General features: G+C 35.0%; 1 protein-coding gene across 5 annotated transcripts; it reads left to right on the plus strand.

Moving 5' to 3' along the window:
• The first annotated feature begins 32 nt into the window (after positions 1-32).
• Positions 33-12,945, plus strand: LOC111015773 (transcription factor GTE1). Of its 5 annotated transcripts, none has more exons than XM_088118813.1 (9): positions 33-314; positions 1,110-1,235; positions 2,693-2,920; positions 3,976-4,053; positions 6,456-6,680; positions 6,797-6,895; positions 11,496-11,554; positions 12,063-12,213; positions 12,629-12,945. In XM_088118813.1, exons 1-9 carry the CDS (start codon positions 213-215, stop codon positions 12,821-12,823), a joined length of 1,263 nt encoding a protein of 420 aa, XP_087974939.1. In that variant the 5' UTR covers positions 33-212; the 3' UTR covers positions 12,824-12,945. The 5 variants fall into 5 exon arrangements, with proteins under 5 accessions (XP_087974939.1, XP_022146614.1, XP_087974970.1 ...); XM_022290922.2 differs by having other exon boundaries at positions 2,705-2,920; XM_088118844.1 differs by having other exon boundaries at positions 150-310.
• The last annotated feature ends 1,646 nt before the right edge of the window (positions 12,946-14,591 follow it).

Raw genomic sequence — 14,591 nt, forward strand, 5'->3', positions numbered from 1 at the left:
TGTAGGGAAAAAAAAAGTGTTTTTGCCCAAAAAAAAAAAAAGTTAATAACCATTTACTAAAAAATTACGAAAAAAAGGAAAAGAAAAAGCTCTATTTTCTTTATCATTTTCTACACTATTATCTCTTATTTACTTGAAATAGAAATATAGTAGTGGACAACACGTATCGTTAACGAGAATGAAAATCGAATCACTGCACAACACTTGGTGGAATGGATTCATGGTCACTGCAAAGATATATATATAATGAGGAAATACTGGCACGACAACAGTTTGGTTCTTCGCAGGGGCAAGTGAGGCGAAGCCGGAGGCAAGTAGGAATTCAGTTTTCTATTTCTAGGGTTTAACTTCCTTTTCATTTACTTTGTTTATTCGGCACGATTGAATCAGTTCTGCTTCTGCGTAGTTAGATGCTATTACAGGTCACCGATCTCTACTCATGCATCTCTCATACTATAAGCCTAAATTCTTCTGCTGCAACATAATTAATTTACGACCCTTCGTGCTTACTCGCCTTTCCTCCTTCCCCAATCTTAATGTTCAGCAATTTTCTACATAATCAAGACTTAATATTTGGACTCTTCAGTCAATCAACCCTCCGAGTCTGTTCTTTTGACATTTTTTTTATCCGAACTACTCTCTTCCCTGATAATTAAGTACGTAACGAAATTTAACGAAATATTATCAAGCATAAAAGAGAAATGAATCGCTTCTCATTCTCTTTTGGAACCCTATCAAACAATTCCATTCACTCCACATTATTCCTTCAGAGTCACATAAATTGTAACCTTCTTTTCCTCCTACAGAGTCATTATTTTGTTGATACTGGCCCCTTTTGTAGCCTTCATATTGTCTTTTTGTTCATAAATTGAATTTAGGATATATCATATTAAATTTTAGATTGACTTTCGGGTGTGGAACGTTAACGACATCTCACCAGATTAATCAAGAATCACCCTTTATGCTTATTTGCCACTGACTGGCTCAGCAGATATGTCGTATAAATTATTTTAACTTCTAATAATTTTCTTCCTTGTACCAGGAGATATATACGATAATATCCAGTCTTTTATTTTCCGTAATGATTCACTTGCTTGTTGTCTTGTCAGATGGAACCAGTTATTTCTTCAATTCCATATTTTATTGATTCTAGACAAGGAAATGACATGGGTGATGCTACAGAAGCGGAGGGTTTTATGACTCGTGTTGATGAGATCATAGTTCAGGTTGATAAGGTGAGACCTCTTATTACATAAAACTTTGTTAACCAATAGTGACAGGGAATTATTTTCTCTGTGTCCCTTACTCAATGTCATATACTCATCTATCATTCTTTCTTTCCTTATTATTATTATTATTATTTTTGCATGTGCGAGTGTGGATAAGAATCAAAAGAAAGTGCATTAGCTGTAGAAAAGGAAATACTAGATAGGAGAAGAAAACACCTCAAAATAGAACCCCCACAACTTGACATCCAATCTTGAATAATTAAAAACAAAAAGGAAGGAAGCTACTAAAACAGATGCATAAAGACACAAAGTCAAGATGTGAACTATTTGCCAGACACTAGTATGTATGATCCTCAAAGCTTCTATTCTTCCGTATGTCAAGATACACACAATGATGATCATCGAGATATCATATACATGAAAACGGTTTTACTTCATATTTTTGAGCTGGATGCTACTTAACTCCTCCAGCCTTCTAGAAATGATCAGCATGAGGAGTGCCTGTTCAAAAGTTCAATACAATCTAAAATATAAAACGAGTTATAGTAGTGAAACAGAAAATTTCAATGCAAAAAAGTTAATGATCCAGGAAATGTAAAAACTAGTAACTAATAACTAATAGAAAGCTCACTGATTTTGATAATGTTTGCTACAATTTTCAGTTTTGTAAAAACTAGTAGCTAATAGGAAAAAAAAAGAGTTGATTATGATAGCGTTTTGTTTATTTTATATACCAACACAATATAAGTCTCATCTATCACAATCCTAGTCACTTGAGTCCTTGACTTTCCAAAGTAGTGTAAAAGAAGTGTTAAAATCATTACTATTTGGCTGGGACTTGTTTGTTGAGACATTTTGAATTGTTTGTTGTATAAAGGTCGTGTAAAATTTTATTTATATTGTCTTTTAAATCATGTCATCATTGTTGAAAGACTCCAAAGAAAGCAATTTTGGACTATGTAATGTAGGCTAACTCTCCTCAACCTGTGATAAATGTCAATCCTTTTAACAATTATAGTTTAAATCCTCCTATATCCAATTGGTAACTTCATTGGATAGGTTTATCCTTTCGTAAATTTAAAATAAGTAGGCTTATGAGCTTACTTGTAATTGTTTTAACTCTTATTTTGTTCGTTATTAGTATTACTTTTACCTAGGGTTATCTTCATTCTACCTAAAGGGTGACTATTGTAATTTAATTCTCTTTTCTTTAGCCCTAAGCTATTTATAAAGGTGGGCTTCCTTTTTGTGCAAATTCTTTTGAAATCAATAAAAATTCTTTTTGGCTTAAGCTCCAGCACTATGTGCCTTATTAATATTAATAGAATTTGATCTCGTATTCTTAAAAAATTGTGAGTGTCAAATTTATTTTAATATTAGAACAAATTTAGATATCTTAGGCATGAACATCTACCTTTTAATCTTGTAGAACTTTTCTACTCAGATAATCTTTTAGCACTAAGTTAAACATGCAGCTTGAGAAGAGAGTGATTGAAATCGAACAATTCTACTTGGCTAGAGGTGATGCTCATCAGAACATTTCGAAAGGCAGTTCAACTTTGAAGGATAAAGACAAGGAGAAGCATATAACTGGTATCAGGAAGCAACAACAAGATGCCTCACGTAGAGAAGGGGCGGCAGCAAAGAGAATGCAAGAGCTTATGCGCCAGTTCGCTACAATTTTCCGTCAGGTGTGTTTGAATTCTTTTATTTATTTATGGTTCTCAGCTTGTGATCTAAACATAAGTGTTTTATTATGGAGGGAAAAACTACCAAATGATTAAAAGCAAGGCTTATTCATCAATTATCATAAGAAGCCTAATCTACAATGTTCTTTTACATATTAATGGTAGGTTGGTGGTGGTACAAAACCCTGACCATATTTTTTATCCTAAAATCTAAACCCATTAGATGGTAAAATAAAGAAAAGAGAGGAAAGAGAGTCCGTTGATTAGTGTTACCTATTATGAGGTATCTATTAATGTTATTTTTTTTACTGTAACGTACTATGTATCATTTGATAATTCAATAAATTCATTATAGTATCCCTAGTTCAAATCAAATTTTAAAATTAGGAATTTCAAAGAACTTGAGAAATCTTAGCAACATGATCACATGATTCATATTTCTCTCGATCAGATATCACAAGCCCCTTAATGTACTAATAGAATTTTATTTAGTTATTTTAATATAAAATCAAATATATAAGTTCATTGAATTTGTTCCAATTTTCGCTCTTCACCGCTTTCATTGTAGAAACAAAACAAAACAACAAGGAGAGATTCAAGGATTCTTGTTTTGGATTTTGTTGTAGGTGTAGATTTTATAAAGCATCGATGACTACATAAAGAACTTCACTTTCAGACAGAGTTTAAGACTATGCTATTCGAGGCTTAATTTATTTTTATGTGATGCTGAAAATTTTTAATGCTCTTTTGCTCATTCTTTCAAACCTGATGCTTAAATGCCCACTTGCCCATCTAGTTAGTAATTCCTTCTCTACGTTCATTTTAGCTCTGTATATTTTCCCTTATTCTAAACAAAAGGGGAAAACTGATGTTTAGGTAGAAGAGATTTTTAGCAATTTGACATGGAAGAGTTTATGCAACTACTCACATGGATATGGTTTTTACCTCTTTTCCAAGGGTTAAAATCTGTGATTTTTTTCTTCATATCTGGAGAATATTTCATAGTCCTGTTTTAACGCTTAAATATCAATAATTTTGCTTAACTTGTTTTTTGACAGATCACTCAACACAAGTGGGCATGGCCCTTTATGGATCCCGTTGATGTTGAAGGTCTTGGCTTACACGACTATTACGAGGTATAGTATCCTCTCCTTTGGTTGTAGAGGATATATCTTGATATTCTTCAATACCGTGTATACATGTTGGTACATATTACTGTTTTTCATTCAACCCCTACTGATAAAAAATAGAATCCTCTTTCTAATGGAATTAAATTCTTTTCTCCCTTTCACTCCTCCGAGAGTTTGTATCGTTGAACAACTTTTGTTACTTTTCGTATGTCAATGAAATGAAAGAAGATGATGTTTTGACGATAGAAGGCTTTTTGTTCCGTTTGTTTCTTTTCTCCTATATTGGACAAGGTGACAAGCAACCTGTTTCCTTTTTACAAGTATATGTTCTGATGGTTTGTTGTGACGATGGAAGATGATGTTTCTGAATTAAGAGGGGTAGAAGCTTGTGGTAGTTAAACATGCAAATAGATGCTCAAAATAAGATCCTTAAAGATAAAGTTGGAAGAGAATACTCTAATATGGCCAAAAATGATGAAATTCCCCCAAGAATTTGGTGGGTTCCCTACCCCTGTTGGGATGGAGCAACAAAAGTTTTGACTTTGAGAATTAAAGGTCACGGTGAGATGAGCCGTATTTCATCACGATAGGTGTCAAGTGGAAGTGCAGTGATGTATGCAGCTGAGGCATCCTAACAGACCGGTAGACTTGAACCTTGTTCCTACATGACCCGATCAATTAGATTAGGCACTTGACATCTATTCTCATTGTTCAACTCTTATCGCAAACCTTCTTTTTCTAAGAAGTGACAAAATTTTCATCTAAAGGAGAATGAAATCTTTTGGAAGATTGAAGAAATTTCATGCTTTCCTATTTGGCATATGGAGAGTTCGTTTAGCTTGAAGAGTAGTTTTGGTTGTTTGTCTTGTCAAGATATTGACATTTTGTTATTATTATCTTGTTAATCTGGAGGGTTTTTCTCTTTTTTTTTTTAATACTAAATTTGGCCCTTTAGTCATTTTTCCAACCCTTTCGGAGTTTGTATCCTTGAATTCGTAACACTCTAGCCACCCCTTTCTCTTGTCTTAAAATTTTTTTTGGTTTCTTTCAAACCAAATTCTGATAATAAGGCTTTAACTGCATTCATCTGAATTAACGGGCTTTCGGGGAGTGAAATGGACAGAATAATAGCATTTGCAAATTAACCTTAGACTCTTTTGAAAAAAATCCAACGAAGGTTGAAGGTATGGAATTGTAACCACCAACAACTTAACATATATGAACATTGAAAAAATATATGGCTTTGACTTTCACTATTGGAGGAGCATAGAGCACAATTTGAAGGCTGTAACATCTCTTTCATACTCTTCCAGACACAATCTGAGGGGTTGTTTTTTTGTGGCAGGCTTGTTTTTTGGCCACTTTGTGGGGTATTTGGCTGGAGAGGAGGAACAATAGCATTTTTAGGGGTTGGAGAATTCTGTGGATTATGTTTGGGAGTTTATTAGGTTTAATACTTCTTTATGGGCTTGGTCTCTAAGGCCTTTTGTAGTTATCAGCTATGTGTCATTCATATGGATTGGAGCCCTTTTCTTTAGGGGGCGTCCTCACTTCGGGCTGTTTTTTTTAAAGCCCTTTTTGTTCTTCTTGTTTCTCTTTTCATTTTTCTCAATGATGTTTCTTATAAAAAAAAACATCTCTCTCATACTCTTCCAGACTCACGGAAGGAAAAGAAAATAGGAAAAAATTAAAGATATTAGAGAAAAAAGTGCCATACAAATTTAGGTGCTGGGAGTCTGGAAAGAGAACCAAGGTGATGCAATATAAGCATGTGGCACGATAAAGCTGATTGGAAAAGGAAGTCAAAGTTGTCTTGTGCTTTCCTTTTCTTGGTATTTTCTTTCTATTTTCTTTTGTTTCGGGTGCTTTCTGGATCCTATTGGCTTGTGCTTTCCTTTTTTTTATTGGCCTCTTGTATTCTTTTCTCAATGAAAGTTGTCGTTTAAAAAAAAAAAAAATATATATATATATATAGAAAGGGAACCTTAACTCGAATCATTATTATCACATGTATTCATCTATTGTTTTTCTCTTTGCTTCCACAGCTGCCTTAACTATCTTTTGGATATCATGATGCCCAGGAGGAGGAGGAGGCATAGTTCATTCTGTGCTTCCGCTTCTCTTTCTTAACCATCTTTTGAGTCTGTTGCCAACAACTATATACATACTGATACAGCGGAGCAGTAATCTGTCCATGCTTATTAGATTCTTGCTTTGAAATTATTAGTTATTTTACAGATGCTGCTGTTATTTAGTTAGGTAGGACGGCTGCTTTCATCTAACTGATATCCCCAGTACTTGATGCACTTTTTACAGCTTTATGAGTGGAATTTCACATATAGCTTTCATTATTCATCTTTTTTTGATGATATATCTACTGCGTGCTCCTTCAATTGCTACTGGTTTAGGTTATTGACAAACCAATGGATTTTAGAACAATTAAAATCAAAATGGAAGCTAAAGATGGTTCTGGGTACAAGAATGTCCGTGAGATATATGCTGACGTGAGATTGGTTTTTAAGAATGCAATGAGATATAACGATGAGAAGAATGATGTCCATGTGATGGCAAAAACCTTACTGGATAAATTTGAAGAGAAGTGGCTGCAGCTTTTGCCCAAAGTTGCTGAAGAGGTAACTTTGGCGACCTTTAACCCACATTCTTTAGTTAACATATATGTTTTCTACTGTTTTGAGCTTTCAACATCAAATGTGGTTGCCATTTAAGAAGAATGTCCACACTTTTCTAGGAAAAAAGACAAGTGGAGGAGGAAGCTGAGTTACAGTTTGATATGCAGCTTGCACAGGAGGCAACTTATGCTAACATGGCAAGAGAGATAAGCAATGAGGTTAAGCATGATTAAGTTCATTTGTTTATTTCCTTTTGGCTAAATTACTTCTTAAATATTGGGTTTTCAGAATGGGTTTTATTTGATCTTTTAAAAAACAAATTTTGACAAGTGGAGGAGGAAGCTGAAAAGTTCGTATCTTGTTTTTAAAAAAAAGGCAATACTAATTTACTTTAAATTAATTAAAACAAATGCATAACTAGCAATGATTAAATAAACTAATTAAATTAAACAGCAAACAAGTCTTTATTAAATTAAATTAATCTTTTTAGATAAAGAGAATTTTATTATATAAATGACAAAAGGATACGAAGTTAGAGAATAATTAAAAAAATTTGATGTAATACACCGAGAAGAAGTTGGAAGACGATGGAATCTGAAATTTCAAAAGCTAAACAGTCTTAGTAGTTTAAAATTCTTCTGGTGCTCTAGCCAAATTTGTCATAGGAGGGATCCACACGTGTTAATCCGGATAACTTTTCTCTGCCCACCAAACTTTTGGCCAGTGAAGAACCCAACTACCTGCTGCCTGATAGACCTGAGGAATGGAAGCTGAAGTGGAAAGCAATCCACAGAATTGGGCCCAAAGGCTGGCTCACTGGGATGGACAGAATAGGAATAGATGGCCAGCGGTCTCCAAATTTCTTCTACAGATGATGCACGCACCATTTTGAATTAATGTAGAAGCTAGGGTTTCTTTTATGGATTTTATCATTAGTATTATTTTTTTACCAAGAAACAACTTTTCATTGATATATGAAAAGGAAAAATGTTCAAGATATGAATTCCGAAAGGGGTGAAAAAAGAAGAAGAGAAAAATAACATAGAGTTAGCTCAACAAGAGCCATACAAACTTAGAGAAGATAAAAAACACTCTAAACCAGAACTTAGAAAGCTGTTTGCTACAAAGCTTGGAAAACCAAAAGCGCCACAAACGTTTGAGGGATAAAAATCTAACCATAAGCGAAGATCAAACTCCAAAAAGAACCAAGTAGAAGCTAGGTACTCATGAAAGAATCTATAAAAAACCTTGGAGGAACTAAACCACAACCAGTCGAAATGCTAAAACGGAGCGAGAAAATGCCATCTCCACAAAGTCTATCAAGGAGTAATCTGTTAGGAACCCGAATATACTAAACCAAACTAATAAACTATATTGTAATATCTAAAGAGAAATTACAATATCGATAGTCTTTCGAGAGGACTATCTCTCTTCCAAGAACTCTCTCAAGTTCCTCACCTTAACTATTCTCCAAGATACCCTCCTTCTCCCGTACTACTCTTATTTATATCCATCTTACCCCAACTAATTACAATACTACCCCTTCATACTAACAAAGTGATAATATTCTCCTATACCCCTAATAGGACTCTCACATAATCACAAAAAATGAAGTCTCAATGCCAACTTCAAAATAACCTCCAATAATAAGCCACCATATGCCAACCCACAAATTGAAAGGTCTGCTAAAAAGAATCTTTGAAATCGTCACCAACCAACCAATTTGAAATTGCAATTCTTAAAAAAAAACTCAAAAGTCGTAAGTGTGAACCTTTCAACTTTTGGATACAACTTAAAACTCATAGGACCCAATTGACTACTTAAAATATCTTAAAAATTAGAGGTTCTTTATCAAAAGGGACAAGAGTAATCCCCATTTCTTCAAAAAAGGAGGAATGATTGTTTGCTTTGGAACATCTGACTTCTCATCTTCTTTTTGCTCATCAAATAGGATCCAAAAATCTTCCTCGAAGGATTGCTTAGAAATATTCTCAAAAGGAAGGTTCGACTTTGGGGAAGAGTCCAAACTACATACTAATTGCTCCATCATTGTCTTCAAAATCATTATCTGAGAATTCGAGGGAGGATGTCCTATGAGTCAAAGCCTGGAGTGAATTGAAACAAAGGAAATAACATTTAGCTTGTCTGAACTAACTTTACTAACTACTTCTCCGTTCCTCATTAAAAGCCTTATTCAAGTTCACTTGTACTCCTTCAACTATCAAAGGCTTTGCAAGCTCCTTTCCAAAAGAAGCATTAGGCTTCCTTCGAGAGAAGTAAAGAGGAAGGGACTGAATGAGTCTTTTGGTATGGTATTCTTTATACCAGGTGGAAATGGGTTGCCTTTTGACTTTCAATTCATAATATCTTCTACATTTATTTCTTGGAAAATAGTAGGATGAATAATGTCTATATCCTTATTAATGTCCACGACTTTTATGACCAGAGGAGTGCTCAATGACCTGTCAGAATTTTGTCTAAATTTGAGGCATCTGGAGTGTTTTTGAGTAGAAAATGGTCTTTTGCAAGCCACTTTGCCAGACTATCCTTATTAAGAAACTGTTTGCCAAACTGAGACTCTTCATCGGCCAAAACTTCTTGCAATCTTTAAATGTCCAACGAGTTAGGAGAATCTGCAATCGATGAAGTCTTAGAGAGTTGTATGGAGGAAGATGACGACCTGGTAGCTTCATTTATGGCAACCACTTGTACCACAAACACTCTGCATTTTGTAGTTATCTCAATATAAGTCGGAATAAAGCCACAAACATTCTTCTCAATTTGAATTAAAGCTGCTAAACATGTTTAGTATTTTTTAAGAGACTTCCTTCAAACCTCCAAGATGAGTTCCAATGGCCTTAAAGCATTGCATATTCAAGTCACATATTTTCACCCATCCTCCAAAACAAACCATCAGTTCATTCTTGCCATGTTCTTCAAGATTCTATTTTTCCATTTTCACGTAAAATCCATCTATCTTGCACCATTTGGCATTGAGCCAATCAAAGTTCAAAAGTCTTCCATTCTCGAATCTAAATAAAGCCTTATTTGCCCGGAAGGGGTTGAATTGACAATGATTTTATCATTAGTATTTAGGCTCCAAAACTTAAAGGCCAAAAGAAAAGTTATCCTGTAGTGACATAGCAGTTCTTCTAATCGACTTCAACTCATCATAATGAACATTCTGCATAAAAACTATTAAAAAAAACGACTCGCCAGGTGGTTACCTTTCTTTTAATACTTTTGGAGATAGATGAGTTCCAATGATTCATATAAAATGAGGAAGGAAGGACTTCTTCCAAATGAATTTCTTGTGAATGGATTACAAAATCTGTATCTTTCTGAATCATTTTTTATTTATTTATCTGGATAGGAGAAGAAAGATTGTATTGATATGAGAATTTTATTGTAGTATAGGAAAAGGATGGGAAATAATAATGTTAAGAATATGAACAATTTAACCATAATTATAAAAATCACAAGAAACTGCTTGTTTGGAGTGCATAGATGCAAGAGTAATCCTTAAAGTTAAGTAGTCTAGATACTTTACGTTTTTTACCAGAAAAAAGTTAAAAGGTAAAATGAACTGAAAAAGTAATTTCAGTCAATAACTTGATAATGTAATCACAACAAAAAAAGAGGTGGTTCATTACTCATGGTATGAAAAGAGGTGGTTACTCATCCTATAACAAGGGACCAGAAAGCTCTCCTTTACTGCAGCATGACAAATAATTCTTCAAACTCCATATTCCAAAGGAAAATATGAGTTTTAGAATGAAATTCTTTAAACCGAGGCGAGATGGAATAAAAGGAGAAATGGAGAGATCAGATTAGTGAAACATTAAATAATATATTGATAAATTGAAGTTGCTAGGATGCTTGCACAAATTTCTCCTATCTAAAGAAACTGAGAGATGGTCATGAATAAGACTCGGAATGGACCAAAGAATTAATCAATTTCCAGATCATTAAAATTTCTTCTGAAAGACAAATTCCAAAAATCATCCCAAAAGCTAAATAAATATTAATGTAAGTGCATCAAACAGTTATAATTAAGGGAAATGCAATGAAGTTCAGGACAAAAATTCTCAAAAGAATAGGAAGCTAGTGAAATATTTCTCGCTTTTTTTTTTCAACTAGAAACACATGATACAAGCCTCCGAAGGAGTGAAAGGAAAAGGAAAGCAAAAGAATCAAAAGACAAGCTCATCGAGGGGCAATACAATCTAATTGAAAAATAAAGAACTATATAAACTTTTTAAACCGATAACCACTATTTAAAAGGTTAAAAAACAACATAGATGAAACTTGGGGTACTGATCTTCCATAGAACACCTTGAAAATGAATCTTCACCAGGCTAGGAGGGCAAAATGAAACCATGAAACCATCGAGACCAGATCGTCAAGGAACACCACCTTGGTAGCTGAAGAGCTCAACATATCACTGAATTCATAAAAAACCACATGAACCCTTTCCACATAGTTGTCTCCTTTTCACAAATCTTAAAACTTTCCAATCACGTTCAAAAAGATTACAAGCATCAACCAAAGCTGGCAATTTTGCATGGGGACCAAAACCCTTTCAAATTTGAAGTTGATGGCTACAGCACTAAATGATTCTAGACTCTCTTTGATCTACTTGTTTGTGTTTTTGTGTGCCCTTATTTGATTCTATAAATGAAATTTTTTTATTATTATTATTACAACATGTGGGAGTGGGGGATCGAACTCATAACCTCTTGATTGGGAATATATGTCAATTACTGCTGAGCTATGCTCACTTTGACGATCCTCTTAATTATTATGCAATATTTCCAGATATCTGAGGCGGATATGAACTTGAAGAGTCTCAGGGAAATGGTTATCCAGAGGTGCAGGTATGTGATAGCACAATATGTCTGTGTCACAAGCCAAATTGGTGTGAAACGTTTTTAAATGCTAGAAGTAGAATAATGGTTGGGAAGGAGTGAAGATTTTTTAATGATAAGAGTAGAGCTTGGGTGGATGGGATACTGTTAAAAATTTCCCCTTAAGCAGGGACTGGCTTAACAATTAGATCGATAGGTTCTAGATGTAATTTTTGGGGTATGACTTTTTGTTTTTTCAATCACTGTTCATTGGAGATTTATCATCATCATCATCATTATGTGTGTAATCTCCTCACTCCTCATTTCATATTCATGTGGATGTGTTCTCTTAGTTGGTTTGTTGAATCAAATACCATATAAAGAAAAAATCGTCAGTATGTATGGACTGTTATATTTATTCACTCTGAATGTATAAGAATGTTTGATAAGATTTTAGAACCTTTTCTTTTTGGTCCATGGGCATGAAACAACTATTGCCACTTAGTTCTCTCGCTTGTGTGGGAATAATGACTATTAGGAAAATGTCCACCGAAGAGAAGAGAAAACTTGGAATAGCTCTCACACGATTGTCGCCTGAAGATCTCACGAAGGCCCTAGAAATAGTTGCTGAGAATAATCCAGACTTTCAAGCAACTGCTCAGGAAGTGGACCTAGACATTGATGCTCAGGTCATCTCTCTTTGTTTTGGTTGTCCTCAATTTCATGTTTTATAATTTTATCTATTTTGTTAGTAAGGAAATGTGGGGAACCTTGCTCATTTTAGGCACATGTTATTTGTCATTGGGGAATTTATTGGGTTATATACCCTTGCAGGACATGGACACGGAAATTTTTAGTACCCCAATTTAATTTTCAGATAAAATTTGGAGTATTCATAAAATCCAATAAACATCCTTTTGTGTAATGATAGGCATAGAAAACTTCTATTGCTTGCATTTGGATTCACGTTTATAAAAAATTAGCCTTCCACGTACCAGCCAATCACAATCTGTTGGTAATTAGAAGAAAATAGGTTATGCTGTAAAAGCATATTTTAACATTTGTAGTGTTCTGAGGAATGTCGTCTCCATTTTCTTTGTGCAGAGCGATTACACTTTGTGGAGGCTGAAAGTTTTCGTTAAAGATGCACTTCCTATAAAAAGCAAGAATGCTGGAGCCATAGAAGGAATCAACAATGATATAATTGATGATAACAAGAAGAATAACTCCAAACGAAGGAGAGAAATTTGCGATGCCCTTGTCAAGTCTGCTATAAAAAGGACTAAAAAAGTTGTCTAATATGCAAGTGTAACCGACTATTGTTGGCACTAATTACGTTCTTTTGATTCAGACGCAGGCAGTCAGCTTGTTGTATGATTGGTTTCAGTCAATGAAATCATTTTGAAAGGTTTTTTTGTAAAGCTTTTATTTTTTATTTTCTGTCTAGTTGGGTTAGCCCAGCTTAGAATTAGATTAACCTGAAAACCAAATAGATAAAATGGGATGCATGAGCGGATTTTGAGGGACCAATTATCTTCACCAACGATAAGAAAAGAGATGGAACAAGAGAAGCACGAAAAAGAAAGGAAATTTTGGGGAGAGGCATTCACGTTTTATTCAAATATTAGACAGCCAGTTTGAAGTGTTGGAATAACCTATCCATTTTAGTTATTTCAAGACAAAGCAGTTCCGTTAATTAGTTAGTAGAGAGTTAGTAGTGGAATTAGTCAATGTGATTGGTTCTGTCTGCCATGTCAATCATGTCTAAATCATTTTGATTGGTTGTTGGGTAATCGTGGGCCTTCATTAGATAAGAATGTGCTTCGTTTTTATTGACATGGCAATGTTGTTTAATACATTTGAGGCTGCTGAAAGAAAGCTTCACGACAACTGCCTCGACCATTTCAACATGGGTCATCATCACTTTCATATACAACCAATAAAAAATGAAAAATAGAAACAAGAAGCAGCCTCTCTTAATATTCCCCGAAATTACCCACTGGATTCTACCCCGTTATCAGCTCCAGGCAGTACTAACCCAAAGCTGTAAATGTCACTTTTTTCACCCACTTCTAATGTGTAAGCATATTCTGTTGCCACAAATTACTCAACTAAACTACAAAGACAGCTCCACTATTTTTGCAGGACCGAATACCCAATACAACACAAGTAAAAATTATCTTAACTAACATGGGAAAGGGAAAGGAAGTTGATGGTGGTATGAATGTCTGTGTTGTGGCGCTCCATCATCTTTTTGTGGTTTATGGAAAGTAAAGCATAGAGTAGAGGGTGGTTAGAAGACGAGGGGGAGGGGGGTATAGTTGAGCAAAATGTTGTTGGACTTGTTGACGTCCCTGTGAATTATGAGGTGCAAACAGTCATGGTGCAAATAGCAAACCCTTTGGCGGCTTCTATAGCTATCTTCAGCCTGGTTCCCCATTTTAGACAACCACCTCTCTTCCCATGTAGCACTTCTCCTAAACTTCCATTGGGCATGTACTCGTAAACCAGCAGATTCGTCTGCTTATTCGAGCATAATGCAAGCAATCTCATGATGTTCCTGTGCAAGCAATCTCTGGTTCAAATGGTTCCAAGACAAGTTGAGATAGTTTAATATGTGAATTTGTGAGGTTTGAACCGGGATTGGCGAAGTTAGGATTTAGGCTCAAATCTAAGTAAGTGAGGGACACACCAATTCAGGAGGGATTGTATCCGAAAAGTTGTTTCTACTCATGTCTAGCTTGAGAAGATTTCGCAGTTTGCCTATTTGGGAGGTAGGAAGAGATCTAGAGAAGCGATTGTTGGAAAGGTTTAGCTGGCCAAGTATGGAGGGGAGCGTGTAGATGTGCTGGGGAAGCCGTCCACTCAGGTAGTTGTTATGCAATTCCATCAGGGCAAGTAAAGCAACCCCTATGGGATTGATCTCGTCAAATAATTCTGACCCATCCGAACTCTTACAAGCGTATCGCATCGCCTTAGATCACGTGGCAGAGCTCCAAACAGAAAATTGTTGAGTAAAATCAGGATCTTGAGTCTTCCTCCCAAGCACAGAAACCCGGGGTTTCGA

Source organism: Momordica charantia (assembly GCF_013281855.1).
Source record: "Momordica charantia cultivar OHB3-1 chromosome 1 unlocalized genomic scaffold, Mcharantia_2.0 BLBB01000001.1, whole genome shotgun sequence".
In the NCBI taxonomy this organism is placed as follows: Eukaryota; Viridiplantae; Streptophyta; class Magnoliopsida; order Cucurbitales; family Cucurbitaceae; genus Momordica; species Momordica charantia.

What these genes read in the sequence shown, in the direction of transcription:
- LOC111015773 (XM_088118813.1), top strand. Translation starts at nt 213, where the DNA reads ATGGATTCATGGTCACTGCAAAGATATATATATAATGAGGAAATACTG. An exon ending in TCATAGTTCAGGTTGATAAG is followed by an intron (nt 1,236 to 2,692) that starts GTGAGACCTCTT and finishes TTTAGCACTAAG; the next exon opens with TTAAACATGCAGCTTGAGAA. An exon ending in TCGCTACAATTTTCCGTCAG is followed by an intron (nt 2,921 to 3,975) that starts GTGTGTTTGAAT and finishes GTTTTTTGACAG; the next exon opens with ATCACTCAACACAAGTGGGC.